The 27,303-nt window shown below is 60.2% G+C and overlaps 2 protein-coding genes across 8 annotated transcripts in view; both read left to right on the top strand.

Moving 5' to 3' along the window:
• Positions 1–1,994, top strand: part of TXNRD2 (thioredoxin reductase 2) — a 28,061-nt gene extending 26,067 nt beyond the window's left edge. The window contains 3 exon segments of the mRNA NM_174626.3: positions 30–127; positions 801–981; positions 1,832–1,994. Coding sequence (NP_777051.1) covers positions 30–127; positions 801–930 — 228 coding nt within the window. The 3' untranslated portion in view covers positions 931–981; positions 1,832–1,994.
• A 5,318-nt stretch (positions 1,995–7,312) lies between these two features.
• The window catches only part of GNB1L (G protein subunit beta 1 like), a 31,801-nt gene continuing 11,810 nt past the window's right edge, over positions 7,313–27,303 (top strand). The window contains exons 1-6 of one of the 7 annotated variants that reach the window (XM_059875969.1): positions 8,478–8,654; positions 10,069–11,983; positions 12,479–12,780; positions 14,818–20,179; positions 26,032–26,149; positions 26,545–26,670. In XM_059875969.1, coding sequence (XP_059731952.1) covers positions 26,040–26,149; positions 26,545–26,670 — 236 coding nt within the window. In that variant the 5' untranslated portion in view covers positions 8,478–8,654; positions 10,069–11,983; positions 12,479–12,780; positions 14,818–20,179; positions 26,032–26,039. Of the gene's footprint in view, positions 8,655–10,068; positions 11,984–12,478; positions 12,877–14,817; positions 20,180–26,031; positions 26,150–26,544; positions 26,671–27,303 lie in introns of all 7 variants that reach the window. The other 6 variants (XM_059875966.1, XM_059875967.1, XM_059875968.1 and 3 more) reach the window with 6 other exon arrangements.

The following is a 27,303-nucleotide window of genomic DNA, read 5'->3' as shown; positions in this document are numbered from 1 at the left end:
GCCACCCCTACTGACCATGTGCCTTTCAGATGGTGTGTCTGCGGGAGCCCCCACAGCTGGTGCTGGGCCTGCACTTCCTCGGCCCCAACGCAGGCGAAGTTATTCAGGGATTTGCCCTGGGGATCAAGTGAGTCCACAGGAATGTCAGCTGATACGCCACTCGCAGGCCGCTGGGCTGTCGAGTTTGCTGTGTCAGGCCACTCGTCCGTGGAGTGGTGTTTTCAGACAGCATCCACCCGACGGGCCAGGTCCAGTCACCTGGGGTGTGGCCATGTTCATCTCTGGGACAGGCTTGTGTCCTCGACTGGCCAAGGGGTCCCTGTGGGTCTTCTCTCCTCAGAATGCGTGCCCAGGCGGTCGGGAGCAGCTTGGCATCGCATGTACCGGGAGGGCCGCCTAGCGGGCACACATCCTCTGGGGCCAGACCTGCAGTGGGGTCCCGGGATCTGTGCTGTGGCCGCTCCGGCAGGGCTGGGAGTGAAGGGGCCGGGCAGCTGGTGAGGGCTGTCAGAGGCAGTATGGCACAGGGGAGCGGGCTGGACTCATGGAGGGCCGTGTGGGCCTGGGGGCAGCAGGGGGCAGTAGGGGGCCAGGCCGGCAGGTGGGAGGTGGAGATGGCAGGTGTTCCTGGCTGCCGGCTGTAGAAGAGGGTGGGGGCCGGGGCTGGAGGGCAGTGAGGAGACTGACTTCCGGGCCCTCCCCCAAGTCCTGCCATTGGTGACTTCTCCGGGGGGGCGGGTGGGTGTACAAACATTGCCTCCCTGCACTAACTCACCCTCCACCCCCGTCCCGGCGTGCAGGTGTGGGGCCTCCTACCAGCAGCTGATGCGGACAGTGGGCATCCACCCCACCTGTGCGGAGGAGGTGGCCAAGCTCCGCATCTCCAAGCGCTCTGGCCTGGACCCCACAGTAACCGGCTGCTGAGGCTAGGCGGCCATCCACAGCCCAGGGCGCTCGGCCCACTGCTGCCCCCATGGCCAGGTGTGCGTGAGGGGCCGGTCCTGTGTTTGAGGGGGGCTGGGTGCCACCGCCAACTGCTCTCCAGCTGCAGGTGACCTCAGGCAAGTGGGCCCTGCGCCCGGGCCACTGTGGCCAGACAAACAGCTGAGAAGGGAGGCCGTTGAGGGCCCCACCTCCACTGGACCCTCCAGACCCCGGCCTGACTGCTGCCAAGCAGGGTGTCTGGAGGCCAGGTGCGCATGCGGCCTGTCCCCGGGGGCGGGGCGGGGACACAGGGTGGGGAAGCGGCCTCCCCCGCCCCGCCTGCCCCGCCCAGGGCTGCCAAGTCCCTTCCCTCTGCTCAGAAAGCGGACTCTCAGTCTGGCTGTGTTAGGCTTGGCACAGCCAGCCGGGTGGGCAGCCGGAAGCCCTGGTGTGCCGTTGGTCCTGAGCCTCTGCTTGGAGGAAACCCCTTCTTGCCCCTGGCCTACAGGGTGCCTGTGGTCCGGGCCTTTCTGCCTGTCAACTGGAGGGGCTTCACCCGGCCCTCACCCCCTCCTGGGTTGGGGTCCCCAGGGCCCCGGGGGGCTGTGGACAGAGCAGTGAGCGCCCAGAAGATGCCTGCAGGCATCTGATGCGTCAGGCTGAGCCGTGGCCGAGGGTTAGCGGGCCAGGCCCCGGCCTCTCCTAGGCACTCAGACACTGGTTTCTTCACAAAGCCCTGTGACAGCCTCTGAGGAGCCTCATCGACTCATGGCATTTCTAACAACGATGCCCCACCTGATGGCGCAGGGCCGCCCTTGCCTGCTCTCTCATCCTACCCCCCAGGGGCCCTCCGTGTGGGTGGGTGTGGGGACGCAGGCCGCCCCACACTGACGCTCATCTTGGGCAGGACACTGGACTGACGCCGAGCGCCCGGCAAGGATGGCCCAGGCCGGCACCACGCACCCCGGACCCTGCCAGATGATGAGGACCTGTGCGGAAACCCCCCGCGGGCTGCCCATGTCTGAGCCCCTGGCATCACCCGGCGCAAATAAAGAGGCTGTCTTCCGGAAGCGTTCCCGGCCTGTGATGTCTCCCACAGGCCCGTCACCTCCCCGGCGTGGGCGCAGGGGTGGCGGCTTGTGGGTGGCGGCAGTGGGCCGCTGGGGTGGGGGAGCGCGGGGTCGGGGGCCCCCAGCAGCCCCGCCACGGGGCACCTCGCTCCGCTCCCGGGAACACGGGCTCTGTGCAGAGCCACCGCCAGCGGCGTGGCCGGTGATAGGCGGTGGCCGGCGCTGAAGCCCCGTCCCCCGAGCGGCCCGCTCCCCCGGGGCCCCAGCCAGCTTGTCGGCCGGGCTCAGGCTTAATCCCGCGCACGGAGGCCGACGGGGAGCGAGGCCCCCGGCACCTGTCAGTCAGGCGGAGAGACGGCGCTGACAGGCCGGGCGGGGCCCTGCGTTGCGCTGGGGCTTTAGCGGCAGTTAATCTCGTGTCTTCCCTAAGAAAACATCATTCAGTCTGCCGCCCGGGAGCCCTGGGTGGGACCCTGCTTGTCAGCGAACAAAGGAATGTCTTTGCGCCTGGATGGGCTCGCGTGAAGCGCGCGCGGCCGCCGCAGACGCCCAAGCGAGACACCGAGGGCCGGGCCTCGGGCAAGAGCAGCCGACCGTCGATCGCCCGGCCGGCGGTGCTGTGGGAGGGGCTCCGGCGGTGGGCGTGGCCCCCGCGGGGCGTGGCCTCCGCCGGCTCAGGGTCTACGAGTCGGCCGACCAGGTGGGCGTGGCCTCCCTGCCGGGCGTGGCCTCCGCAGGCTCGGGGTCTACGAGTCAGCCGACCAGGTGGGCGGGGCCTCTCCTCTGGGCGTGGTCTCCGCCGGCTCGGGGTTGGCTGGGTCCGGGCCGCCGGGCCGACCGCGTGGGGCCGGCGAGGGATGCAAGCGGCCTCACCGCTTCACGTGACTCCGGGTGACGCAGCTGGGCGGCCACCTCACCTCGGTGCCCCGCAACCCCTTTCCCCAGCTGGGCGGCCTTGCTCCAGCTGTGCCTGCGGCGTCCACGTCCGGGCCGGTTGACATGGTTGGTGTGGCCGCCGAATGGAGAGCAGAACCCCCTCATGGTGCTCGGGCCAGCCCTGGGGCGCCGCCTGTTGGAGGCCCCTCCCCAGCGCGGGGCTCAGCCGCGTCCCGCCACCCAGCGCGGTCACGGGCCGGGGCCTAGCCCCTTCGCCAGCCGCAGGGCCGCAGAGTGGACCCGTCCCAGTGTACCCTGCTCTGGGGGCTCCAGCGGGGCGGGCCGCGTGGACCCAGGCCCCTCTACCTGCGCCCCGCGCTCGCGGAGGCTCCCACGTGCTCTCCGGTCTCACGCCTGAGCTGGCCCGCCACGGGTCCTGTCCTGGGCGTCCCTCAGGCCTGCCTGGCTCCACAGTTGCTACCCGGCCCGGCCCCGCCCCGCCCCGCCCCTCCCCCCGGAGGGCGCAGGGAGGGGCCAGAAGCCCACAGGCCAGGTGCTCTCCTGCGCCTTGGCATGTTTTTATGGTGCAATGAAAATATGACTTTAATTCCTCGGTTGCTTCGTGTAACCTACAATTACCCCCAGGACGTCCTGCGCTCCTCGGCTTATGGCTGCAGGTTGTGCAGGGATGTGAGAGGAGTTGCCAATGCCGAAGCCAGCCCCCACCCTCCCCTGCCTCGCCCTCAACTGCCAAGCCCTCCAGCCACCGAGGTATTCCTCCAGCCCCCTGGGGTGCTGTCCCCAACGTTCTGGGTCCCTGGGGAGGTAGATAATAAGACAGGAGAGTGACCTGTCCCCCAGGGCTGTGCTGAGGACTCATAACCTCTGTAGGCCAAGGGTGCCCCCAGCATCCCACAGCCCTGCTGGGACCCCCAGCATCCCTGGGTGGGTAGCAGGGAGCACCCACCCCACACGTGCTTCAGCCATGCTTTCCTGTGGCCAGAGGCCTGGCTGAACAGGTACCCGCCAGGTGCGTCCAGGATCCCTCCAAATGGAGATCTCCTGTAACAACAGCTGGCATCAGGCAGCACCTGCAGGTCAGGGTGTGTGGACACATGTCAGGCGGTAGCTCAGACGTGGGTGATGCCTTGGCCTGAAGCAGGCCCCCGCACTGGGCCCGAGACCCTCACCCACCACTCATCGCCTGACTCAGAGCTGCCAGGCGGCCCCAGGCTCTCCAAGAGGAACTCGTGAGTTGGCTGAGCAGTGTACTCATCCAGGGGCCAGGGCTGCCAGGCCATGTGACTGAGCCTTGCGGACCCTGCTCAGGTTTCGGGCACCCTGCTCCAGTCACGGGCCGCCCAGCTCACGTCATTCTCGGAAGCATCTGATCCTTGACGGGTCCTCCACGAGACGCTCCTGCCAGCTCGGGGCTGTCCCTACCTGTCCCTGAGTTCCCTGGAAGCCACTTCCCTCCCCTGCCTGGCCCAGGGTCCCTGGGTGCCCTCACCTGGGCCCAGCCCGCTGGTCCCACTCAGAACACCCTTGGGTCCAGGTCATTGCCAGAAACAGGTTGGGAGGTGCCTCCACCCCAGCGAGCAGGCCAGCAGGTTGGGCCTGAGGTGACCGAGCCCAGACAGCCCCATGAGTGTCCCTGTCCTGCCCCCACCATCGCGCCAAGGTCCCACGGCACGCCACACCACTGGCCTGGCCCCGTTAGGAGGCGTCTCTGCTGGAACCAACACCCTATCCCCATGGCCGCGGACCGCACCCCTTGGACCTGACCTCCTGCAGTGCCTGGGGACGGAGAGGACAGCAGTGTGCGTCCTGCCCCCAAGGGTCCAGGGTCCTCCTCCTGCTGACCTGTTAGGTCTCTGGGGCAACCCTGGGAGGGAGGAGACCGCGAGGTGCCCGGCCTCAGGACAGGTGGGCCACAGCCTCCAGACCTGGGTCTGACGTCTGTCAGGGAGCGCAGCGGGTCCACCCCCTGCAAACCACCCCCTGCTCCCCCACTGCCGCCCCCGCTGTCTCCCCGTCTGCCCTCCCCCAGCCCACTCCTCCATCACCAGCTCCTGGAGGGCTCTCGGGTTTCCAGGCCTGCCCCAAGGGCTCTGGGAGCTCTGCATGCCCTGGGCCCCAGCCAAGCACCTGTGCTTCCCTGGGGCCAGCAGAGCCTCTTAGAGCTGAGCCTGCCTAATCCCTTATGTTGCTCGGGTGTCCCTGATCCTGAAGACCAAGCTGGGGTCCCAGCGCCGTCGAACCGGCAGCAGGAGGACACCCCCTCCCTCCATGTGCCTGTTGCCTGGAGCCGACCCCCCGGTGGGATCAGGGCACCTGTAGGGTGAAGACCCAACCCTGACGTACCCAGGTGAACTCAGGAACCGTGGAGCCCTCACTGCCTGGCGCGTCCTGCCCCGTCCACTCCTCAGGCTGCCCAGCAGCGACAGCAGAAGCAAACAGGAGAGGGAGGCTTGTCTCGGGCTTCCCAGGTGGCCCACTGGTAAAGAACTCACCTGCAGGAGACTCAGGAGGGGCGGGTTCAATCCCCGGGTCGGGAAAATCCCCTGGAGGAGGGAATGACAACCCTCTCCAGTATTCTTGCCTGGAGAGTCCCATGGATAGAGGAGCCTGCTGGGCTGCAGTCCCTGGGGTCGCAGAGTAGGACACGACTGAGCATGCACAGGCCTGTCTCAAGCCTCAAGGCTCTGGCTCTAGGGTTTCATGGGAAGGTGATCCTGCCTTGCACTTCCACAAGATTATGTTTGTTGGTTTTTTTTTTTTTTCCTAATAAAATCAGGATCTTTATGGCATAAAACTGATGATCAAATAACACCAAAAGCTTGGGAATAAAGTGGGACCAAGAACAAGACGCTCTATGGCCTCGCTACGTAGCAGCTGGTGGTCAGGAGCCTGCAGGCCCCACTCTCTGCCCCAGCTGCCAGTCAGTGAACCAGCGAGGGCTCCAGGCACTGGGCATGCCCTCCATGGGCCCCGTTTCATAGTGATGTTAGCGAGGCACGCAGCCCATGACAGGATGGCTAAGAGGCCCCAGTGGTCTTCGTGTCTTTGAAGACTTTTTCACACCCGAAAATTTCCCCCAAGCAGACCTAAGTCGTTCCTGAGGTCCCAGCACGGTGGAGACGTGAGACAGGACAGGAGGCAGTCAAGCAACACCTGGACGCATTTCCTTCGGGCTCCACCCGATGAGACAGACCGATGAGCAGAGCTCCTCTGGGCAGGAGTCCCGCGGACGCATAGGTACAGCCAGGGCCCTGCCTGTGGGAGAGGGTGGACAGGAGGCGAGTCCTCCGCACGGCCTCAAAGGGACATTGTCCTGCCATGGTGGCTGGAATCGGGCCGGATGATTGTAATAATAACGTCTTGACGCTCAGCCAGCAGTTGGGTTTCCATAGCTCAGGGAGTATCTGGTTTTCAAAGGGAAGACCTCATACAAGTGCAGCGTTGTTCCCATCAGCGTTGTTCTCTGCAGGTCAGAGACCCACTCGGCGCCTGCCTCCTCCCAGACGCCTGCCTCCTCCCAGAGGCGTGTGCCCATCAGTGCCTGGGGCCTGGGCCCGTCAGGGGAGGAGCTGCACCTGGAGGCCCTCCCACCCGCCCTCCAGGGCCGCAAGTAGCGGGTCCTGCCAGGGAGAGGCCCACACCGGGGCCTGGAGCCGCTTCCCGGCTGCCCTGGCTCTGGGGAGCCACAGTCCTGACACCAACTGAACGCGTGAGGCTGCCCACGGCCTCTGGGCTCCCCAGTCCAAACACACACCCAGCTCCGATGAGCTCAGGAAGAGATGCTCAACATCGCTGGTCACTAGGGAAATGCCAATCAAAACCACAAGGTCCCATTAGGCCACCTATTAAAAAAAAAAAAAAGGTAAGAACACCTGTTGGTGAAGATGCAGAGAAACTGGAACCCTTGTGCACTGCTGGTGGGAATGAAAAATCATGCAACCACTGCAGCAAAGTTTAGCGGTTCCTCAAAAAGTTAGACATAGCCTTACCACGTGACCCAGCAATTCTAGTCCTTGGCATACACCCAAAAGAACTGAGAACAGGGACTCAAACAGATATTTGTATACCCACATTCACAACAGAATCAATCGCAACAGCCAAAAGACGGGAGGAACACGAGTGTCTACCAACAGATGAACGGATAAACAAAATGTTGTATACAGTACAAAGGAATACTATCCAGCCCTAAAAAGGAACAAAAATTCTGATAGGTGCACACCGTGGATGAACCTTTAGAACATTCTTCTAAGCGACATGACAAATATGTGACAGCACTTACATTAGATACTTAGAAGAGGCAAACTAACAAAGTAGCACTGAGGTCCCCAGGGGCTTGGGAAAGGGGTGGTGGGGAGTGTTTGATGGGGATGAAAAAATCCTGGAGATGATGGTGGTGAAGTTTGCCTAACAATATGAATGTACTTAATGCTACTGAATGCATACTTACAAATAGTTACGATAAATTTTAATTATTACATTTTACCACAATTAAAATACATATACATAGATGACCTGAACAATAACAACAAAAAAAGCGTTTTGGACCCAAGAATGTGTTTTCTGACGGCATGGCCCAGCTGGATGAGTGCCTTGCACAAAGCCAGCTGCCCACTCTCTCCACTGACCTCCCTGAGCTGCCTAACAGTCGGGAACTCCCCGTCTCCTCTGAAGCAGGAAGTTTAAATTATCAGGTCAATTAGGAAAGACACAACCGAAAAATACAACTTTCATTCACACTTCCAGGAGGCGTTTCCTGGCTGGGTGCCACGTCTATTATTTTTGGCGAGGCTGTTGAAAGGCCCATAGACCCTGAGAAGGTACAATGTAACCTTTGATTCCGTTTCAAGGATCAAAGCAAGTAAGCTTGGGTGCAAACGCAGATAACATTTCAGGGACGGTCTCATGAAAGGAGTCGCTAGACCAGGGCAGAGAGGGGGCTCGTTTGACACCACTCCCGGTGACCTCGGCCCTGGTAACCCGCCCGCATGGGGCGTCCCCGGGGAGTAGGCTCGGAGGGCGCCAGCGGCCCCCGCAGCTGCGCTCCCGGGGTCCGTGCCGGCTCCCCCCGGCTCGCCCACGGCGGACGGTCCTCGGACAGCCCCGCTCTGTCGCTCCGGGGCGCAGGTCCGCGCTCGGCCCTGGCCGGGCCTCCACGACGGGCACTCTGCAGACACGCCGTCCGGCGGGCGGGCGACGCAGCCCTTCTGTGCCAACCCTCCCGGTACCCCTCCTGGCGCTCGGCAGGAACTGAGGGCAAGGGACGCACCCTCAGCCCGCGGAGGCCGGAGGGCGCCGCGGTCTCTCAGCAGCGAGTCAGCCCTCAGCCCGGCGCCACGTCCACCGCCGGACGCAGCCCCGGCCGCGCCTGCGCAAGCGCCCCCAGCGCGAAGCGCTCCGGGGGGCCCACGGCACGGCGCGCTCCCATCAATCCCCGCGCCGCGCCGCCCGCGGGCGGGGCCGGAAGCGCCTGCGCGTTCGCAGCCCCCGAGCGCAGGGCGCAGGCGCGGGCCCCGCCGGGAGACCGGCGTGGGGCGTGGTCGCGCCCGGCGCGGGGCCGTAAGGGGCGGTCGCGCGCACGTAGGGGACGGGGCCCACGTCGAGGCGGGGCCGGCAGCCTGGCCGCTCGGTCTGCGGTCCTCAGAGGGCCGGCGGGCTGGGTCTGCGCCCTTCCTTCTCTCCCGACCTCGGCCCGCGCCGCCGGTCCCGCCCGCTCCGTGCTTGCCGTCGAGGGAGCGGCACAGTCGTGGCGCCGCGCGGCCGCAGGTAGGTGGGCTTGGTGCGGCGGCGCGCGATCCGGGGGAGGGCCGGTCGGGCTGGGCACCCGGCTCCCTCAGGTAGCGCGGGCGGGTGGCACGGCCGCTGCCTCCCCTCTCCTCGTGGGGCCGGGGCCGGAGTGCTCCGTGGGCAGCGCGTTGTCAGCGGCCGGTGGGACTCTGGGTTGCTGGGCAGGGCCGTGCACGGCGTTCACCTGCCGCCTGCGTCCTCTGCCGCCCCAGAGTGTTAGTGTCAGGATGCGACGGGCTTTTGGGTGGAGTATCTCCCACCCCAACACGCACACAAGAGGAGTGGGTGCGGAGGGAGGTACCGGGGGCCACCCTGGGGTGCGGGGCGGAAGGACCTACAGGCCGTGCCCCCTGGAGGAGCTCCGGCAGACGGGGGGGGGCAGGTGGATCCGCGGGGAGCCGCCCCGAAGGTGAGTGCAGGCCGGCGTCTGTGGGCGACAGGTGGAGGGGGCGGGTGTGGAGCCTTGTTGGCGAAACCGCCCCCAGAGGGGTGAAGCGGGGCGCGCTGTGCCGACCACGGGTGGACATCCTGTTGCAAGGAGACTGGGGAGGGGGTAGCCCTTAGGCAGGTTCCGTGCATCTGATGGGAACCGCCCCTTCTCTGCTCTGTGTGTCTTTGGCCCACTTAAGCAGGTGGCCCTTTGCGTGGTGACCTTGGAGTGGCGAGAGTAGACACAGCAAGCGGAATTAAAGCTGTCGGCCGGGAGGGGCTGGATGCCGGGCTGTTGACAGGGAGGGGGATGCAGGGAGGAGGCCTTTGGAGTGGGGGTGGCTGCCCTGTGAGTAGGGACAGGGGTCTGGATGGGGGTGTGGGTGGGCTGAAGGGCAGACGGGTAACAGCTGCCGTGCTCTGGGGGTCTCATGATCCTGAGCGCCTGACAGTTCAGGGTGGGCGTGAAGGGCATCCATCCATGGGACTCTGACTCGTCGTGGGTGACGGGGGGTGATGTGTGCTGGAGTAGGCCAGAGGAGTCTCAGGCCAGGGTCGGCGGTACCTTCACTGAGTGGTTGGCACGTGGCTGCAGACGAGCGACTTCACTCAGCACCGCGCCTCAGACATAGCAAGAGGACCAGCCTCGTCAGGGTCAGTGTTGGCCATGCATAGAGGCCCCGGGGCCTTGCTGTTGTCAGCCTCCTCCTGAAATTCCCTGACAGCCATCCAGGCTGTCCCAGGAAGCCCGGGGGACCTGACTTGGGCCCTCCTTCTCTTGGGTGGACCTGGCTGCCATCACACCCTGTCCTTGAAGGGGCCAGGCGGCATTTGCCTGCCTTCTTGGCCTCCCCAGTGGGTCTCCAGACCCCTTGCTCGGAGAGGTCCAGTGGGGCCCAGGGTCGGCTGCCCAGGGGCGATGGTGGGGCCTCTTTCCCACTTCTCCTGCCTTGTTTTTGGACAGATTGTCTTGGATGGTGGCCTGCGGCTCTCGGTCCCATCGGCTCTCCTGGGCTCTCCTGAGGCGGCCGCAGTCAGCTGCCCGCTCAGCACTTGCCTGGAGCGCCCCTCTTCAGCTGCCTCTGCCCGTGTGTCTGTTGCTTCTGCCCACCCTCCGGGCCCCTCTCCTCGCGTCCTCTCTGGTTGGCACGGCAGCTCCCGTCCACTCCCAGCTGCCTCGTCGCTGGTGGCAGGGCCCTCACTGTGCTGTCTGGGTGGCGGCCAGCTGCACCACGCACACCCCTGGCAGCAGATGCACGGGGCCTCTCCTGGGTCGTGGACTCCCCCGACAGAGGATTCCTGGATTGAGCGGTCCAACGTGGGGACCCCACGCGTGTACACGACTGTGGAGCAGACGAGCTCGGCGGGTGGTGCTGTGTCGCAGAGAGGGCCGCCCCTGCACGCTCGGCTCGGCCCCAGGCGCCTTCGACTGCACTGCTGGACCGATTCCTGGTGCAGCAGGACAGTTGCCTGACCTCCCACTTCGAACACCGCCGGGACAACCTCAGGCACCTGGCGAACCGAGCCTGGGCGTGGGCAGCCCCGTGCCTCGACGGGGACTGGGGACGACCATGGGCTTTATCCCCAGGATCTTGAGGATGTTATTCAAGCTCCAGACGGCCCTGCTGAGTGCCGCGCTGCAGTGCCCTGGGCCCTGCCTCCAGCCTCGAGCCAGCCACCGGTGGCCCCACAGTGGCCTGTGGTGAGAGTGCTCACTTAGGTTCTCAGAGGCCCGGCTCGCAACACGGGCGCTCCGCCCAGGCCTGGCCCCACTGCTCTGGGCCTCTGCTGTTTCTAGTTCAACTCCACATCCAGAAACACTCGCTGTGAGCAGCTGCTGGCCACAGAGGGCAGCCCAGGCCCATAGGGCCTCCTGCCTTGTCCAGCTCTGCACACAGTCCTGGTCCTATGGGGCCAGCCGCCCCCCAGCCAGGGCAGGCGCCCCCAAAGCTTCCCCTGCACGTACAGGATCAGCTGAGCCCCTGCCCAGAGACCAGGTTCCTCTCACCCAGGGTGTCCAGGAGTTACCGTCAGGTTCCCCCCAGGGGGCGGTGGACACCACCAAGACCCTAGGAGAGCCACCATTCCATCCGCGCCCCCATCTGCGGCTCCCATCTGAGCACGGGCTGCACAGGTGTGGCGGTGGCCCCGGCGAAGCGGCCTGCGCGCCCTGTCTTGGTGGGGTGGCCCTGCTGGACGCCCGGTGTGGTTCCAGATGGTGCCTGGGCACTGCGCCCGCTGCTGGGCGGAGGGTGCGTGTGTTCAGGGTGTCTGGGCGCAGACAGTTCCCCGCGGCGTGGTGGTCTCTGCCCTGTGCCCCTTATCCTCCGAGGCCCCGGGGGCCCCTGGACCTGGCAGGGGCGCTGCTGGCGGCCGGACCGAGGTCCCTGGATCATGCCTGTCGGACATCCATGTGGCCTGGTCCCCGCCCCTTCAGTGCTGGGTGCCCCAGCCTGCGTGCCAGCCCTTTTGACTCCTGTGTGGCGTCTGCTCTCACCACTGCCCCAGGCTTTGCCCGGGTGCGTCCGTCCTCGGGGCAGGAAGTTAAGAAGGCTGCCTGGAGGAAGTGGCTGTTCTCAGTCTTGGGTAGGAGCGGGAGGGCCTTGGTGGAGAAGGGTGCCCCTGGGGCTCACAGCCGCCCGCCCGCCAGGTAGACCCCTTCCAGGTCCGGTCTCCTCTGGGCCCTGCTGCCCTCCCCAGCTGTCCCGCCCACTGCACCTCTGCCTCAGCCCACACACCTGTGCTGTGACGGCCATGTCCCCGGCAGACGGCGAGCCCCGCGGCGGGGCCTCCAGCAGTCAGCCTGGTGTCCCCGGGCGGGGCTGTTACACGTGCACGGGATCTGTGGCCAAGTGTGAGAATGGTCACCGGCGTTGCAGGTGAGGCTCCTGCCTGGGCCGTGGGGGGTGCGAGGTCTGGCTGAAGGAGTTGGGGCTGAAGCGGGGGGCGCGGAGGTTCAGGGGAGCAATGTGGCCCCGAGGACCGGCTTCCAGGCCGCCGGCGAGGGCAGGAGTGGGCTGCAGACTGGGTGTGAGGCTCAGGGCCAGCCGCAGTGACCAAGGCCCGCTCTGCTCGGGGCCGGGGCGGGGTCCTGGTAACGGGCGCTGAGGCACCTCGGGTAGGTCAGTACAGACGAGTGGATGGGCCGGCTCCCGTGGGCGGCTGGGCCAGTGCTTCAGGGCCCTGTGGGTCTTAGAGTTCTGGAGAAGACTGAAAAAGGATCAGTCGAAACCTAAGCGCAGGTGAGAAGTCGTTCTAGGAAAAACGAATAACCAGCTGGTTAAACGTTTTAAGTAAAATAGACACTGGCGTCATCTCACCCTCTACCGTGACGGAAAAGCCTCTGGGTACATGTGTGTTCTCTCACGGCACAGACACCGCGTGAGCAGAACAGCTTCGAGTCTGGAAGCCAGGAGGCTGCTGTTCGGTCCCTCAGTCGTGTCCGACTCTTGTGACCCTCTGGACTGCGCCCCCCCAGGCTCCTCTGTCCGTGGGATTTCCCGGGCAGCAGTACTGGAGTGGGTTGCCACTTCCACCGTTCCCTGCTCCAGGGGACCTTCCTGATGCGGGGTTGAACCCGTGTCCCCTGCATTGCAGGCGGATTCTTAACCACCGAGCCCCCTGGGAAGCCTGGCAGGAGGAGGCTGCTACAGCAAAGCAAGCATGCAGACGGGAAGTGAGTGTCGTCTTGTCTCGTCTCTGATTGGATGGAGGAGTCTGGATGTGTCCACCTGGTCACACCGCGACCTCTGGCCCTCCTCCGTCTAGCCTGGTCAGTCGTGGCCTGGCCTGCTGTGGGTTGGGAGGGCGGCAGGCCGCTGACCTGGCCTTTCCGATGGGTGTGGGCTTGGTGGCGCGGCTGGCCTGTCGACACCTGACGTGGATTGCGTGGTCTCGCGTCCCGGCCACCTCTGGGTGCCGGTGTGAGTGTCCCTCCGACATCACCCCGCTTGCCGAGCTGCTCAGCCCCAGGCAGCAGTGTTGGGATGCCACCCTGTGCCCCCAGTTTGAACTCTCCTCCTTCACGTGACTCAGGTCGCCTGGCCTGCAAGGCACCCTCGCCAGCCCCTTCCCACCCTTCCGGTCCAGTCTCTGAGTCACGGGCCCGCCTCTCCCTGGCCACCTGTGCGTCTGAGCAGCGCTGGCCCGGCCAGCGGCTGGGGTGAGCCCATGCGGGAGCAGCCTGCTTGGGCTGCCTGCTGGCCGCCAAGGGGCCCCAAGTGGGCGCGCCCTTTACCCCCGCAGGTATGGGCCCTTCCAAGTTCCCTGGAGCTTCCTGGTGCCAGCCCGTGGGTGTCGGCTGCATCCCAGGCCCTGTGGAGCACCGTTGGGCAGCGTGGTCAGCCCTCAGCTGCCGTGCCCTGGGGGGCAGACCTCCTGGTGGGAGTGGGCCCACGTCCTGGGCAACGAGGGGCTTTTCCACGCCTGCACCAGGGACGCACAGGCCGGGGTCCCACCTGCCCTCCGGTGCCAGCAGCTGGCCGAGCACGCTCGCATGGCCTGCCTTCCTGTCGCGTCCAGCTCCTGGGGCAGCGGCCCCTCACTCTGGCATTTCCTCCCGGCCTGTCCCGCCGTCCCAAGGGGTCTGATGGGCGGCTGCGCGCCCACGGCTGCCGGTTGGCCCTCGCGGCTCATGTGGGTGAGGCCACACCATGGAGGCACTCGGGGAGTGGGCCGTGCTGAGGCGGGCCGCTGGGCCGTCGGGCTGCTCCTGACCGCCCTCCCCACACACAGCCATGCCGGGCTGGGAGGCAGGGGTGGTGGGTCGGGGACGGGGTGCAGGTTGGGGCTCCTGGGTGCCTGGTTCCTGCCTCCCGGGCCCTGAAGCCACCTGGGGCACTGGCCTGGCCCCCACCCCCTTGCAGCCCTGAGCTGCCTGCCCGAGCCCCTCCCGGGCCTATGTCTTTGAAGCCACGGATACTGACAGAGGATCTAGTGAATCCAAGGTCGCCCGGCAGGCGCTGACAGACGGCTAGCCACGATACTATTTCTGATTTAATAACCAAATGGGGGCCGGCCCTTGGTAATAATTAGGGCTAATTACTGAGGAGGTGTTGACAGACTGGCTGAGAGGAAACAAACTACCTTTATCCCGGAGCTTAGAGTCGGGTTTCGCAGCGCTATCTGCCCTCCGAAAGGAGACGCTTCAATCACTCACCGAGGCTTCAAAGGTGCAGGGGCCCGGCGGGGAGGGTTGCGACGCGAGCCTTTGACTCCGCAGCCAGCCGCCCGTCCCAGAGGCGCTCCTTTGTGCGGTTGGGGTCCCAGCAGACGCGCGGTTGCACGGGACCGAGGGTTCCCCGCAGCGTCGTGGGCAGGACTGGCCTCCCTGGTGGCTCGGGGCGGGGCCGCCCCCACCAGTGAGCCAGCGCTGTGGACAGGACGCTGACCCATGGGCCTCGGCGACAGGAGCGCCGTGGCGTGTTGCAGGCTTCCACAGACCTCCCCACAGCTCCGAACTGGGGGGTGGTGGGCAGAACCCGCATCCAGCCAGGACGGGTGTGACGCTGCTTCCAGGAGCCAGTCCTGGGTTTAGGCCTTGCCGTGGTCCAGGCTGATCAGGACAGTAAGGATGACGGCCCGGGAGGCCGGGAGGGACGGGTCTCGATTCCTCCTGCCTGCAGGACCACAGGGCATTCCTCAGGGCATGCCTGCCGGCAGGACCACGTCACATGAGGGAGGCCTCTTGCTTCCCGACTCCCCTCTGTTCCAGGAGGAGCCGCGAGCGTGCAGATGAAGGTTCCCAGGCACCTGGTTAGCTGAGTGTGGACACCTCCTGTGGGGGCCGGTACTGATGGATCTGTCTCAGTTCAGTTCAGTCGCTCAGTCGTGTTTCACGACGACACCATGGACTGCAGCACGCCAGGCCTCTCTGTCCATCACCAACTCCCAGAGTCCACCCAAACCCATGTCCATTGAGTCGGTGATGCCATCCAGCCTGTCATCCCCTTCTCCTCCCGCCCTCAATGTTTCCCAGCATCAGGGTCTTTTCCAGTGAGTCAGCTCTTCGCATGAGGTGGCCAAAGTATTGGAGTTTCAGCTTCAGCATCAGTCCTTCCCATGAACATTCAGGACTGATCTCCTTTAGGATGGACTGGTTGGATCTCCTTGCAGTCCAAGGGACTCTCAAGAGTCTCCTCCAGCACCACAGTTCAAAAGCGTCAGTTCTTCGGCGCTCCTCTTTCTTTATGGTCCAACTCTCACATCCATACATGATAACCGGAAAAACCATAGCCTTGATGAGACGGACCTTTGTTGGCAAAGTAATGTCTCTGCTTTTTAATATGCTGCCTGGGTTGGTCATAACTTTCCTTCCAAGAAGTAAGTGTCTTTTAATTTCATGGCTGCAGTCACCATCTGCAGTGATTTTGGAGCCCAAAAAAATAAAGTCTGACACTGTTTCCATTGTTTCTCCATCTATTTGCCATGAAGTGATGGGACTGGATGCCATGATCTTACTTTTCTGAATGTTGAGCTTTAAGCCAGCTTTTTTGTTCTCTTTCACTTTCATCAAGAGGCTTTTTAGTTCCTCTTCACTTTCTGCCATAACGGTGGTGTCATCTGCATATCTGAGGTTATTGATATTTCTCCCAGCAATCTTGATTCCAGCTTGTGTTTCTTCCAGTCCAGCATTTCTCATGATGTACTCTGCATAGAAGTTAAATAAGCAGGGTGACAATATACAGCCTTGACATACTCCTTTTCCTATTTGGAACCAGTCTGTTGTTCCATGTCCAGTTCTAACTGTTGCTTCCTGACCTGCATACAGATTTCTCAAGAGGCAGGTCAGGTGATCTGGTATTCCCATCTCTTTCAGAATTTTCCATAGTTTATTGTGATCCACACAGTCAAATGCTTTGGCGTAGTCTATAAAGCAGAAATAGATGCTTTTCTGAAACTTTCTTGCTTTTCTGATAATCCAGCGGATGTTGGAATTTGGTCTCTGGTTCCTCTGCCTTTTCTAAAACCAGCTTGAACATCTGGAAGTTCATGGTTCACGTATTGCTGAAGCCTGGCTTGGAGAATTTTGAGCATTACTTTACTAGCATGTGGGATGAATGCAATTGTGTGGTAGTTTGAGCATTCTTTGGCATTGCCTTTCTTTGTGATTTGAATGAAAACTGACCTTTTCCAGTCCTGTGGCCACTGCTGAGTTTTCCAAATTTGCTGGCATATTGAGTGCAGCACTTTCACAGCATCATCTTTTAGGATTTGAAATAGCTCAACTGGAATTCCATCACCTCCACTAGCTTTGTTCGTAGTGATACTTTCCAAGGCCCACTTGACTCCACATTCCAGGATGTCTGGCTCTAGGTGAGTGATCACACCATCATGATTATCTAGGTGGTGAAGATCTTTTTTGTACAGTTCTTCTGTGTATTCTTGCCCTCTCTCTTAACATCTTATGCTTCTGTTAGGTCCATACCATTTCTGTCCTTTATTGAGCCCATCTTCGCAGGAAATGTTCCCTTGGTATCTTTAATTTTCTTGAAGAGATCTCTAGTCGTTCCCACGCTATTGTTTTTCTCTGTTTTTTTGCATTGATCACTGAGGTAGGCTTTCTTATCTCTCCTTGCTATTTTTTGGAACTCCACATTCAGATGCTTATATCTTTCCTTTTTTCCTTTCCTTTTCACTTCTCTTCTTTTCACAGCTATTTGTAAGGCCGCCCCAGACAACCATTTTGCTTTTTTGCATTTCTTTTCCATGGGGATGGTCTTGATCCCTGTCTCCTGTACAATGTCACGAACCTCCGTCCATAGTTCATCAGGCACTCTGTCTATCAGATCTGGTCCCTTAAATCTATTCCTCACTTGCACTGTATAATCGTAAGGGATCTGATTTAGGTTATACTGAGTGGTCTACTGGTTTTCCCCACATGCTTCAATTTCAGTCTGAATTTGGCAATAAGGAGTTCATGATCTGAGCCACAGTCAGCTCCCGGTCTTGTTTTTGCTGACTGTATAGGGCATCTCCATCTTTGGCTGCAAAGAATATAATCAATCTGATTTCGGTGTTGGCCATCGGGTGATGTCCATATGTAGAGTCTTCTCTTGTGTTGTTGGAAGAGGGTGTTTGCTATGACCAATGCATTTTCTTGGCAAAACTGTTAGCGTTTGCCCTGCTTCATCCTGTATTCCAAGGCCAAATTTGCCTTTTACTCCAGGTGTTTCTTGACTTCCTACTTTTGCATTCCAGTCCCCTATAATGAAAAGGACATTTTTTTGGGGTGTTTGTTCTAGAAGGTCTTGTAGGTCTTCATAGAACTGTTCAACTTTAGCTTCTTCAGCGTCACTGGTCGGGGCATAGACTTAGATTACTGTGATGTTGAATGGTTTGTCTTAGAAACAAACAGAGATCATTCTGTCGTTTTTGAGATTGCATCCAAGTACTGGATTTCGGACTCTTTTGTTGACCATGATGACTACTCCATTTCTTCTGAGGGATTCTTGCCCACAGTAGTTATAATGGTCACCTGAGTTAAATTTACCCATTCCAGTCCATTTTAGGATCTAAGTCTGTTAGGGCAAAAATAGGGTGGGAAATCACTTTAAATAGGAAAAGCACTTAAAAACTGGCAGTGAGTCTGTTTAAAGTCCCCTTAACTGGAATGAGAAATTGGATCTAAAACCAGAAAATGTAGATAGGAAGCTGGGTTTTCATAATATCTTGGTGGTAAGTCACTCGAGAAGCAGTAGCCCCCAAATATTCCCCAAGCCACATTTGGAGATTGGCCTCCTTGAGGATGGCAGGAGGGTGCTCGCCCCCAAGTTGGCGCGGTCATCCCGTGCGGAATGAGCGATCTCACACACTGTGACCCCCCCCAGACCCGGGCTTATTCCAGTTTCCTTCGTTTTCCCTCCAGTCCTTCCCCAGGGTCCCAGCTGGGACGTGGCCCTCAGTTGTCACATCCGTGGGGGCTCCTGTGGGCTGTGGCGCCCGAGACAGTTCTAAGCGAGTGCCCTCAGCTGGGACTTGCCACCTATGTTCCTCAGGACGGGCCTGGGGTTTCGGTTTCAGGGAGCAGGACCTCCCACATAAAGGGCCATTGCACGCGCCGTACCCAGAGAACGTCTGTCCACACGGGCCCCGTCTCCCCAGAGGAAGGTGGCCTCCGGGGTGGGGTTCAGCCCGCCTCCTCGCAGGTCTCTGCCTGGCCCATATGCTGGCCCATATCTTCAGCTGTTTTTTCATCACTGTGGCCTCAGGTTGATCCTTACGACACATGCTTATAGGGAGTTCCAGCATGCAGGCAGAAACCCCCTCAGGGGCCCCTCCCCTCTGCGCACCCTGGATCCTGACCCCTGAGCCCTGGCACCTGCCATTTCCAGCATGCCCAGTGAACCAGGCCGTGCAGAATGTAGGCTAGTCCTTGCTCCCGTCCTCCGTGGTCGCGTCCACAGCGTTGCGTTCCTCAGTACTGGGTTCCTGCATTGTTGCTCGAGGGTGAGTGGTCATTTGGTCATTTTGCATTTGAGAGATGATGTGAACAGAGCAGACCGCTCAGGCACGGTTTCGTTTCTGCAGAGCCGGTGTCCCATGGTCACAGCGCTGGCGGTGCAACTCTGCTGCTCTGGACCTCCCAGCAGGCTGTGGGCTCGCGTGAGGCTCCGTCCTCTCGGCGGCTCTGCCAGCCTCACCTGGGCTGTGGTGCTTTTGTTTGCATTTCCCCGAGGCTAAGGGCGCTGAGCTGTGTGTTCACCGTCTGCACACCTTACAGGTGAAGTGTCTGCTCGCATCGTTGGTTTAGGTACTGTTGAGTGTTTTTAAATAACACTGACGTACACTCAAGCACACACACGTGAAGTAGATAACTGGATACGTTCCGGCACCTGTGTAAGCACTGCCACACCTGAGGCACACACGCCCGGAGACACACGCACATCATCCTGGGGGAGCGCCCAGGGCCGCCTCCCGACCTCACCCGGCTTCCCGCTCCCCCACCAGCCCTCCCCAGGGGCCCTCAGCTGCTTTCTGTGGCCGCTGGGCGGCTTGCCCCTTCTACAGTCTCATCTAAACGGCGTCACGGTGTCCGCTCTCCTCCACAGGCTGCTTTTCCGCGAGTTTGAGGCTGACCTGCGGGGAGCCTGGTCAGCACTGCTTTGCTGGGGTGTGGGGCCCATCACCGTGTGTTCGGCCTCCGTGGCTGTGAGGACCATCCCTAGTGGGGGGCCTTTTTCTAGAGACAGCCAAACTGCGTTCCGAAGTGACTGAGCCAGTGCACCCCTGGGAGAGCTCCCCCGCGTCACATGGGTCCCAGCGGCCGGCGGCGTAGCCTGTCTTTAACACTGGCCGCTCCGTGAGCCTGCAGGGCGTGTGGCTGTGTCTGTCACTAGATTTCCCTGACGCACAGGGCCGGTGAGTATGTTCTCGTGTCCTGACTTGCCACTTCATATCTTCTTTTTCTAAGACACACACACATTTATCTGGATTTACTAGCGGGTGCGCCAGCTCTTAGCTGCAGCCTGCGTGGCCTCGTCCCCTGACCAGGGATCAGACCTGGGCCCCTGCACTGGGACTGCAACATCTCAGCCACGGGACCGCTGGGGATCAGACCTGGGCCCCTGCACTGGGACTGCGACGTCTCAGCCACGGGACCGCCAGGGAAGCCCTAGGAACCTGTCTGCTGGCAACTTCCCTGTGTTCCTTTCAAGAGTGTTTACCTTCACCTCCCGGAGCAGAAGCACAGAGGCCGCTCAGAACCCTCACCTGCTGTTCCCGACTTCAGAACCGTCAAGGCTGCATCTGTGAATTGTCTTTTCCTGTGAGAACTGCTCTCATGGTTCTGTGTGTGGAGGAACTTCATGTTGTAGCCTGGACGGACTGTGATCTTGGGTCCCCTGGAGAACGTTGAGTGTCGTGTCAGCAGGCTGTCACCCCGTCAGACGGCCTCCCCCCTTCGTGGACCGCAGTTTTTTGCTCACATGTCCGTCTCCAAAGCTTCCAGTGCTCTGCTTTGGGCCCGCGCACCAGCCACTCAGGTCAGCCTGAGCCCTGGGCAGTGTTCGGTGGTCCCAGCTCAGGTGTTGACGCTGGTGCTGCTGTGGGTCCGCCCCACCCCACACAGCTCAGAGGTGAGCACAGGCTTTCCGGGGTTCATTCCATGACCGCCTGTCTGTAGCCCTCTGCTCTCTGCCGTCTGTCTCACACAGGATCCAGTGGGGCCCTTTCTGTGCGGTCCCTCTGGCCATGAAGTTGGGGTGGCCCTCAGAGCCACTTCTCCTGCACAGCTCCATGTCTGGGGCCACGCCTGGGGCAGGGCCTAGAGAGGAGAGAAGCAGACACCATCGGGGAGTCAGACCCGGACTCTTCAGAATCCGGGGTCATGGTGGATGTTTGACGCTCTCTCTGTGCCGTGTATTACGTTTTTAGCTCAGTCCAGGACTCAGACTTTTCCCTGCACTGAAGTTAGTTCCTCTCCAAGTCTTAGCCACCCCTGCCTCGCAGCCCTGCAGCCCAACCCAGCCTGAAGGCAGTGCCCCAGGACGCAAACACAGAAGCAGGAAGCTTGTCCCCACTCAGCTCAGCTCTCCAAGTTCCTGCCTGCCTCCAAAGTCTGTCTGCCGTCCTTCACTTCTTGGAGCTTCAGTTCAGTTTATTTCAGTCACTGAGTCGTGTCCGACTCTTTGCGACCCCATGAATCGCAGCACGCCAGGCCTCCCTGTCCATCACCAACTCCCAGAGGTCACTCAAACTCAGGTCCATCAAGTCAGTGATGCCATCAGCCATCTTATCCTCTGTCGTCCCCTTCTCCTCCTGCCCCCAATCCCTCCCAGCATCAGAGTCTTTTCCAATGAGTCAACTCTTCACATGAGGTGGCCAAAGTACTGGAGTTTCAGCTTTAGCATCATTCCTTCCAAAGAACACCCAGGGCTGATCTCCTTTAGAATGGACTGGTTGGATGTCCTTGCAGTCCAAGGGACTCTCAAGAGTCTTCTCCAACACCACAGTTCAAAAGCATCAATTCCTCGGCACTTATCTTTCTTCACAGTCCAACTCTCATATCCATACGTGACCACTGGAAAAACCATAGCCTTGACTAGACGGACCTTTGTTGGCAAAGTAATGTCTCTGCTTTTCAATATGCTATCTAGGTTGGTCATAACTTTTCTTCCAAGGAGTAAGCGTCTTTTAATTTCATGGCTGCAGTCACTATCTGCAGTGATTTTGGAGCCCAAAAAAATAAAGTCTGACACTGTTTTCACTGTTTCCCCGTCTATTTCCCATGAAGTGATGGGACTGGATGCCATGATCTTTGTTTTCTGAATGTTGAGCTTTAAGCCAACTTTTTCACTCTCCACTCTCACTTTCATCAAGAGGCTTTTGAGTTCTCTTCACTTTCTGCCATAAGGGTGGTGTCATCTGCATATCTGAGGTTATTGATATTTCTCCCAGCAATCTTGATTCCAGCTTGTGCTTCTTCCAGCCCAGCGTTTCTCGTGATGTACTCTGCATAGAAGTTAAATAAGCAGGGTGACAATATACAGCCTTGACATACTCCTTTTCCTATTTGGAACCAGTCTGTTGTTCCATGTCCAGTTCTAACTGTTGCTTCCTGACCTGCATACAGATGTCTCAAGAGGCAGGTCAGGTGGTCTGGCATTCCCATCTCTTTAAGAATTTTCCACAGTTTATTGTGATCCACACAGTCAAATGCTTTGGCATAGTCAATAAAGCAGAAATAGATGTTTTTCTGGAACTCTCTTGCTTTTTTGATGATCCAGTGGATGTTGGCAATTTGGTCTCTGGTTCCTCTGCCTTTTCTAAAACCAGCTTGAACAACTGGAAGTTCGCGGTTCACGTATTGCTGAAGCCTGGCTTGGAGAATTTTGAGCATTACTTTACTAGTGTGTGAGATGAGTGCAATTGTGTGGTAGTTTGAGCATTCTTTGGCATTGCCTTTCTTTGGGATTGGAATGAAAACTGATCTTTTCCAGTCCTTTGGCCACTGCTGAGTTTTCCAAATTTGCTGGCATATTGCGTGCAGCACTTTCACAGCATCATCTTTCAGGATTTGAAATAGCTCAACTGGAATTCCATCACCTCCACTAGCTTTGTTCGTAGTGATGCTTTCTAAGGCCCACTTGACTTCGCATTCCAGGATGTCTGGCTCTAGGTCAGTGATCACACCATTGTGATTATCTGGGTCGTGAAGATCTTTTTTGTACAGTTCTTCTGTGTATTCTTGCCACCTCTTCTTAATATCTTCTGCTTCTGTTAGGTCCATACCATTTCTGTCCTTTATCGAGCCCATCTTTGCATGAAATGTTCCCTTGGTATCTCTAACTTTCTTGAAGAGATCTCTAGTCTTTCCCATTCTGTTGTTTTCCTCTATTTCTTTGCATTGATTGCTGAGGAAGGCTTTCTTATCTCTTCTTGCTATTCTTTGGAACTCTGCATTCAGATGCTTATATCTTTCCTTTTCTCCTTTGCTTTTTGCTTCTCTTCTTTTCACTGGAGAAGGAAATGGCCACCCCCTCCAGTATTCTTGCCTGGAGAATACTATAGACGGAGGACCTTGGTGGTCTACAGTCCACAGGTCTCAAAGAGTCGGACACGACTGAGCGACTTCACTTTCACTTTCTCTTCTTTTCACAGCTATATGTAAGGCCTCCCCAGACAACCATTTTGCTTTTTTGCGTTTCTTTTCCATGGGGATGGTCTTGATCCCTGTCTCCTGTACAGTGTCACAAACCTCAGTCCATAGTTCATCAGGCACTCTATCTGTCAGATCTAGTCCCTTAAATCTATTTCTCACTTCCACTGTATAATCATAAGGGATTTGATTTAGGTCATACCTGAATGGTCTAGTGGTTTTTCCCTACTTTCTTCAATTTAAGTCTGAATTTGGCAATAAGGAGTTCATGATCTGAGCCACAGTCAGCTCCTGGTCTTGTTTTTGTTGACTGTATAGAGCTTCTCCATCTTTGGCTGTAAAGAATATAATCAGTCTGATTTCGGTGTTGACCATCGGGTGATGTCCATATGTAGAGTCTTCTCTTGTGTTGTTGGAAGAGGGTGTTTGCTATGACCAGTGCATTTTCTTGGCAAAACTGTTAGCGTTTGCCCTGCTTCATCCTGTATTCCAAGGCCAAATTTGCCTTTTACTCCAGGTGTTTCTTGACTTCCTACTTTTGCATTCCAGTCCCCTATAATGAAAAGGACATCTTTTTTGGGTGTTAGTTCTAAAAGGTCTTGTAGGTCTTCATAGAACTGTTCAACTTTAGCTTCTTCAGCGTTACTGGTTGGGGCACAGACTTGGATTACTGTGATATTGAATGGTTTGCCTTGGAAATGAACAGAGGTTGACCCCACATCCGAGGTCAGGGGCGGTGGCCGGGAGGAGCAAACTCACCTCCAAGGAGCGGTGGCTGCACGGGCCCAGGAGGGCCTAGAGGAGCTACTCCAGGTCCCACGCTCTGGGAGCTTATGGTGATCGCTAATGATGTTTTGCCTGGAGGTTTTCTTTGCAGTTGGCCAAAGAGAGGGGCGACAGTCAGCATTGAGCCCACTCCATCCGGCCAGAACCAGAGCCACTGGGGCGGCGTTAGTCCCAGGCGGGAGCGCCTCTCCTCACCTTCAAGGCCATTCCCCTGTCTCCGTGCGTGCATTGTCTGTACTGTCTTTTGCCCAGTTTTCTATCTGGCATTTAGCTCTACCTTCGTTTTGAAGACTTCCACGTGTTTTAAAGATACTTTAGGTTTTTAGCTCTTTTGATGTGCAGCAGTTAAACGATTCATGGTTAAGCCTTTTATCTTCTTAGTTGGGACTGTAGTGGAGTTTTCTCTGATGGCATGCTGTTTGTGTCCAAGGAGCCTGTTGAGTTCTCGCTGCTGGTTTTCTTTGCTGCTGCCGTGCTGAAGTTGCCTTTGAATGTTTGAGTCTGCTTTATCCCTTTTTATCTTGGGCTCTCGATGTAAACCAGGACCTCACCGAGGCTGCGTGTCAGTGTGCTCCTTACCCTCTGAATTCAGAAGAGCTGCCCTGCTGTTCCCTCGACCTTGACCTTTACCCTGAGTCTGAGCCAAATGTCCTCTCTGGGTGCCTGTGGGTGCTTCAGGAGGTTCCTACAGGCCTGGGTGGACGGACAGGCCTGTCCTCCCGTGTCCCCCGGGAGGTGGTGGACGGGGAGCCTGTCCTTGTCCCCCATGATGGACGGAGCGTCTCCGCTGCAGCCCCAGCGCGCCCCCTGCCCCCAGCAGCCTCTCCCTGGCCGGGTGTCTCCGGATCTGAGTGGGCCGCGTTCCGTGTAGCTCAGGCCGTCTCGGGCCTCAGAGCCGCTCAGTGTTGTTGTCCGCCCCAGCCCTGCGCTCTGCTCGGTCCCTCCACACCTGTGGCCCCTGCAGGCCCCCTGCGGGGCCAGCCTCCTCGTCTGCTCGTGCTGTTGACGGGGCCCACCCAGGGCGCTCCGTGTGAACCGCCAAGGCCACGTCTCGGGTCCTCGTGAATGACGCTCAGGCTGCGGTTTGGGCCCGAGGTGGCTGAGAGCCGCTGGGCAACGTCGGGCAGCCGTGGGCGCAGCTCCAGCTCTGGCTCAGCCTGATGGTCCCGCCTGCGCAGGGGCTGCTCCTGTGCAGTGACCTGCCCCCAAGCACCCTGGGCCCTGTCCTCCGCGGCCAGGGGTCAGCCGCAGGCTCCTGCCCCACACTGTGCCCACTCGGGGCGGGGCTGGGGGGCCTGCAGAAGGCCAGGACCCCTGCACAGCATCACCCCCATGGCCTCCTCGTCTGGGGGCCTCCAGGGGCATGTGTCACAGTGGTGGAAGAGCCGTCAGATTCTCCCTTTTTAATTTTTGAAGGAATGTATCTCGCAGACCCAGGCCTGTGCTCTGTGGATTAGCTGTCGGACTCCTCTGCCCGCCGAGGGGGATAGTGACAAGCCAGGGGTGAGGCGGCCAGGCGGCTGGGTGCTCACGGCTCTGGGCGGCCCCCTGCCAGGAGATGGGATGATGTGATTATTCTCAATTAGATTAATAAAGAATAATTAGGCGTCATAAATCAAGTCATCACGGGGTATTGTCATGGGAAAAATATGTAGCTAGAATTAATTAGTTTTTAAATAAAGCGTTTACTTTAATTGCCTGAAACGATGGAGCCCTTAATTGCTGAGGCTTCGTCTTGGCCTGAGCGTCCGGCTGTTGTAACAGCAATGTGACGGGTTTGTTCCCCGCGTCCTTCCGTTGGGAAACGGGGTGGGGGTGGGGCCTGATTCATCTGCTGGAGCCAGCCCCGTGCAGGTTCTGGAAACTCCCGTCAGGCCGCGGCGATGGCAAGTGCGGACTGGGCCTCTGCTGGCGCTGCGTGTATGCGTGTGCCCGGGGGCCTGCATCGTGGGAGCTCTCGGCCCCGGCCCCGTGGCACTCTGATGGCTGTGTGCAGACTTCGGGGGACGGTCCTGGGGCCCAACAGGACGGCCCCTCGGCCGCCCCAGGCTCTGCTCCCTGCTGTGCCCTCAACCTGGCTCAGGACCTGCGGCCAGACAGGTGGCCGTGGCCATGGCCACCAGCAGGACTGGGGCAGGGTGGTTGCAGGGGCTTGGAGGGGCCCTGGCAGCTCCTCCTTTGGGGGACCCGCAGGCCTTGCTCACGAGACACGTGCTCTGTGAGAGCGGCCCTCCCGGGCAGTGGCAGGATACTGGGCCTGCGTCTTGTCTGCACACCATAGGGGCATGCAGGGTCCAGGCTGGACAAGGCCATTGGCTGGCCCGTTGCTTGAGCAGGGGGGCCGGGGGGCCGAGCCCGCAGCCCTGTGAGGAACGGACCTGCACGCCTCTGACTGCACGGGGAGGGCTGGGCGGGAAGGGCCCCTGGGGGCGCAGAGGGCAGGGCGGGGGCTCCAGGCGAGGGGGGCCTGCTGTCTGGGGGACCCAGGGGCGCCCGTGCCGTCCTGAGGAGCCCACGGTCTTTCACGCCCCCTTCCGTCCGCAGGCGAGCACATGGCAGCCCCCGTGCCCAACCCCCAGTTCGTCCTACGCGGTGCCCGCTCGGCTGTGCACGCGCTGCACTTCTGCCACGGAGCCCAGGGACACCCGCTGCTCCTCTCGGGGTGAGTGCCCCGCCCCGGCAGCCAGGAGCAGGTTGGGGAAGGGCCCACGCTGTCGCCCCCTCGACCGCCCTGCCTGGAAGTGGAGCGCGTCTCCTGGGCGCGTGTGGCCAGCCGTCCCCTGAGAGTTGCTGGCTGGAGCTCCTGCTCACCAGCCGAGTGGTGTCCCCCCAGCCCCCACCCCACACCCAGGCCTGACTGCAACCCATCCAAACCCCCAGGCCTGAATCCAGCCCACCCCCCAACCCCCAGGCCTGACTGCAGGCCGCACCCTGACTCTTAGCCTGACTCCAGCCCCCCGACCCCCCCAAGTCTGACTCCAGCCCACCCTGACTCTCAGCCTGACTGCATCCCACCCCCCACCCCCAAGGCCATCCCTGACCACGCTGTCTGAACAGGTCGCTGCGTGGGCTGGTGCACGTCTGGAGCCTGCAGACGCGGAGGCCACTCGCCGCCCTGGATGGCCACGGGGGCCAGTGTGTGACCTGGCTGCACACACTGCCCCAGGGACCCCAGCTGCTCAGGTGGGCCGCGGTGGTGCTGACCGGGGTGGGGGGAGGCCGCAGTGGACCTGGCCTGTGCATCCCAGGAGGGGCTGGGGGCTGGCAGCAGGGCAGGGGCCCGTGGAGGTGATGGGACGCGCCCAGGCTGGGCAGTCGGCCAGGAGGCGGCCATTGAGCGCTGGGGGGTGTGGGGCACTCTGGGGGCCTCCGCCTTCCCCTGGAGAGAGGCACGGTGCGGGTGGGGCAGGGCCAGGATGGGGGCCCCACTGCCAGAGTGACTGCTGTCTGCGGGCTCTCTCTGCTCGTGTTCAGGGGTCACACCCCCAGATAGCTGAGACATCAGAGGTCTTTTCAGGGCACCCTCTGCCCTGGAACTCCCGGACAGGGCAGCTCTGGCCTCTGGACTTGAAACCTGGGCACCGTGGAGGCTGGTCCCCAGAAAACAAGGCCTCTAGGCCCCAGGGGGCTTCAAAGCACTTTTGTGCTGGACACAGGCCACTCGCAAGCCCTGGGGCGGCTGAGGCCGGGTGAGTCTAGGGCCATGCCCTGGGCGTATGCTTGTTCAGCCCCACAGGGCCTCGACCCGTCCCCTGAGCTGCACAAACGCACCCCTTGCACATGGGCCTCACTCTCTCCGTGATGGTTGGAGTAGGG

This window comes from Bos taurus, chromosome 17 (assembly GCF_002263795.3).
Source record: "Bos taurus isolate L1 Dominette 01449 registration number 42190680 breed Hereford chromosome 17, ARS-UCD2.0, whole genome shotgun sequence".
In the NCBI taxonomy this organism is placed as follows: domain Eukaryota; kingdom Metazoa; phylum Chordata; class Mammalia; order Artiodactyla; family Bovidae; genus Bos; species Bos taurus.
The sequence above is the reverse complement of the archived record's forward strand: the minus strand, read 5'-3'. Positions and strand labels throughout refer to the sequence as shown.